The sequence below is a fragment of the Brachionichthys hirsutus genome, chromosome 1 (genome assembly GCF_040956055.1).
Source record: "Brachionichthys hirsutus isolate HB-005 chromosome 1, CSIRO-AGI_Bhir_v1, whole genome shotgun sequence".
NCBI classification, from domain to species: Eukaryota; Metazoa; Chordata; class Actinopteri; order Lophiiformes; family Brachionichthyidae; genus Brachionichthys; species Brachionichthys hirsutus.
In genome coordinates, this window is record NC_090897.1 from 2009235 (window position 1) to 2012666 (window position 3432).

The 3432-nt window shown below is 46.3% G+C and overlaps 1 protein-coding gene across 1 annotated transcript in view; it reads left to right on the plus strand.

Annotated features, from left to right (window-relative positions):
- Window positions 1–231: 231 nt before the first annotated feature.
- Window positions 232–3432, plus strand: part of alx4a (ALX homeobox 4a) — a 4647-nt gene continuing 1446 nt past the window's right edge. The window contains exon 1 of the mRNA XM_068741898.1: window positions 232–564. Coding sequence (XP_068597999.1) covers window positions 232–564 — 333 coding nt within the window. The remainder of the gene's footprint in view (window positions 565–3432) is intronic.

A 3432-nucleotide genomic window follows, 5' to 3' on the forward strand; every position in this document is an offset into this window, starting at 1 on the left:
TTGTGTGTCTCCCCCCCCCCCCCCCCCCCCAAACCTCAGGGGGGGTTTGGAGTCAACGACAGTGGTTCCTGCATGGAAAAGATCTGAATCGCTTTATAACCAGCCCCAGCTGCGCGCTACAGCCCATGTTCATAGGTAGAGAGGCTGAGGGGGGGTGGGGGGGGGGTTCCCTTACAGAGAGAGAGAGAGAGAGAGAGAGAGGGAGGTTTTGGTGTTTGACCTGCTTTAGGCATGAACGCGCAGACCTGCGTTTCACACAGCGGCATGACATCCATGGATTCATACTACAGCCCCTCCGCGGCGCCAGGCCGGGACCACCAGCCGGACCGGTACTCCCGGTACAGCCCCACCGCCTTCCTGCCCGGTAAAGGCCAGGCTTACGGGGGGAGGTGCAGGAGCCCCTTCCAGCAGGAGTGCCAGTCATTGGATGCAGCCGCAGCGGGGCAGAGCACCTTCAGCAAGTACCAGCTCTTCATGCAGAGGTCATCCTGCAAAACCCCCCCGGAGGAGGGCAAGCTGCGCTACGGTGAGTGGAGGGGGGGGCTTCAAGATGGGCAAGTGTCAGTTAATGAAGTAAATAAAACACAGAGATGTTTTATACACAAGTTTTTCACCAGAGCGCGGCCGCTCGTCGTTGGCAAATCAAAAGAGGCCTGAAGTTTTAATCGCAATTAATAAAACGGATTTGTTCAGAAGAGAGAGAGAGAGAGGGAGAGAGGGGGGGGGGGGTCCTTATCTTTCTTAATGAGTAAATCACGTGTCCAAAGCATTTCCACTGCTTTTAACGAGTTTAATTTGTTGATTCGTTTTGTTTCCTCTGCGCGTAAAAGCGCACCACCGACACTCGCAGCTCGTTAAACGGGAAACACGGTGAAGAACAACGCAGCCTCCCTTTGGCAATTATAAGAATGAATTGGGGCGCATTTAATGCGATAATCTGCGTTGCGATCGGGCAGTTGGATTAAGAGGTTTTCAGACACAAATAAACACGACAATATTTTCATTTCGTTGCTTTGTCTGATTGGCTCGCTGCTGTAACGGCGGAATGAGGAGTCAATAAGACCCACACACGCACACGCACACGCACACGCACACGCACACGCACACACACGCTGCACGTTTAATAAATCAACAACAGGGGAACCTGATGAGGAAGATAAAAAAATTGTTTTCATTCACAGAAAACCGTTTTTTACGCACAACTTAGTTCGATAACATTTTCTCGATACATCAAATATCAAAATGCAATCAAATTTGTGATCGACTTAGTCAAATAAAATCACTACTTATGCGGCTAATAATAATAATGATGATGATGATGCTAATACGGGAGGCCAACACCCTCCAGTTGTCGCTTTTACGCACACAGTTTGAGGATCTCCTGACAGTTTCTGGAAATCGGCCTGTTCTGTGGCTCCAAACTCCAGAGCGGTGAAAAACCTTCTGCTGGTAGTTTATGCTGCCCCTAAAGTTTTTACTGACCTTGAAATAGCGCCGTTAAATCGAGATTACATATTTATATATAATGTTTTTCTTGTAAAGGTACCGCTTGGGTGGCGAGTGAACGAAATATGAAACAGCTAATATAGAAGATGAATGTTTAAATATGTATTTCGATATTTATTTATTTACAGATTCGAATCAGCAGATTAAAAAATAAAAACAACAAATATAATTGGATATCTTTCAAATTTGGGATCATTTTTACCGCATGGACAGATTTTAAATTCATTTTACATCAAAGAGACTAAAATAAAATAAAAGATTTTGGCGGCGCCGACAAGAGGAGCATTAATGCGACTCAGATGTCTCCTCCTTTGTTTGCCTTTACTTCTCCGGCTCCCTCAGAGACGAACCTTCTCTGACTCCTCAGACCTGAAACCGGAGACTGCTTTAAAGGCTCCTTACTGAACTCGTGTTTTCATCACTTAACTGCAGACATTATTGCTAAAACACAAAAACAAATTTGGTGCGTAAATTGCGCAAGAGCGGTTTTTATTATGGGAGACTTTGTCTTTGTTGTAATTTGTGGTTTGATTAAAGGCGACGCAAAGACATAATAAACATTTACGCACGCTGGAGGCGCAGCAAACTCAACACGTTGTAAATGTGAAATGGACAAGGTGGTTCGAAAACGCAATAACGACGTTAAAAAAAAGCCCCTGGATGCTGCCTTATGACGTCAGTCGCGCGAAAAGCAGCAATAACAGAAGAGAAGGGATCAAAATAAAAAAAAGAGCCTCCACTGACAAGAGAAATATACGAAATAAAAAGGTGTGAAAAGTGTAAGAAATCTTAATTCTGTATAAAACACGAAAATGATATTTTATTACAATGAGCTGATCACACAAAATAAATGCAAACAAATAAAAAAAAGTACATTAAAGTGTCCCCAAATTAAAACAATCAAAACGATTCAAAATGATATTCAGGTCAAAAACCTGTTTTTATGAGTCGCTTGAGAAAAGCGCTCTGAGGAGGAGGAGGAGGAGGAGGAGGAGGACGAGCGCCTCCATTGTCTAAACGCGGCCTCCTCCTCGCTCCTCCAGAGACAACACGCTTCCTCTTTTGATGTGCCCGTGTCTTCTCCCGGTGTCTCAGGGCGCTGACCTCTGCTTTGACCTTCCTGCCCTAGTCTGTTTGGAGAGCTGCATGGGCGAGACCCCCCCCCCCCCCCCCCCCCTCCATTCGAAACCCCTCGTTGCAACATTTGGAATCTGGTTCAGGATAGGGAGGATTAAAGTTCGGGTGTCGATGTCGAACTCTGGTTCCGAGTTTCTTTTCTTTAGGAGCAACCGACGACAGAATAATTTCACCAGAGCAGCCGGTAACTAGAATTCATAAAAGGCTGCACGTTGTGCGTGTTTTGGTCCTGGCACCTCCTGCCTTGCTCAACATCTTCCGCCGCGGCGCGGCCCCGTGACGGCCTCCCGCTATGATTGGATGGAACAGCGCGTAATGGGAACCAGCCACGCAGCCGAGTGACTGATATGAGTGGAGGCGACAAGGAATCCGGATCGTTTTACCGTTTAGCTGAAAGTTTGGCAGCGTAATTTACCGTCGGCTCACTCCGCGCCGCGCGTCGCCGGCCGGGACTCCCTTTGGGCTCCTCGTCACCGGACGCGCTCCCAACAGCAACGGGCGAATGTTTGGAGGCGGCGCTTTGATGGCTTTTCAAGTTACAACCGGAAGACAAAAAGAGAAGCTGCAACTAATTTCTAGTTGGTTCAATCAGAATTTGTCTGTTTCAGTGTCTCAAAATTTTAACAACCGTGTTTAAGTATAGGAGAAATTATTTGAACAAATTTTGCTGCTGGAAAATTACAATTTGGTAGCCATTAATTCTAGAGTTGCTGCAGGACACAACGTTAGGACTTATGTTTAATGTCTTTTTGACTTTTTGGGTGTTGGTGTGTGGAAACAACACGAGAT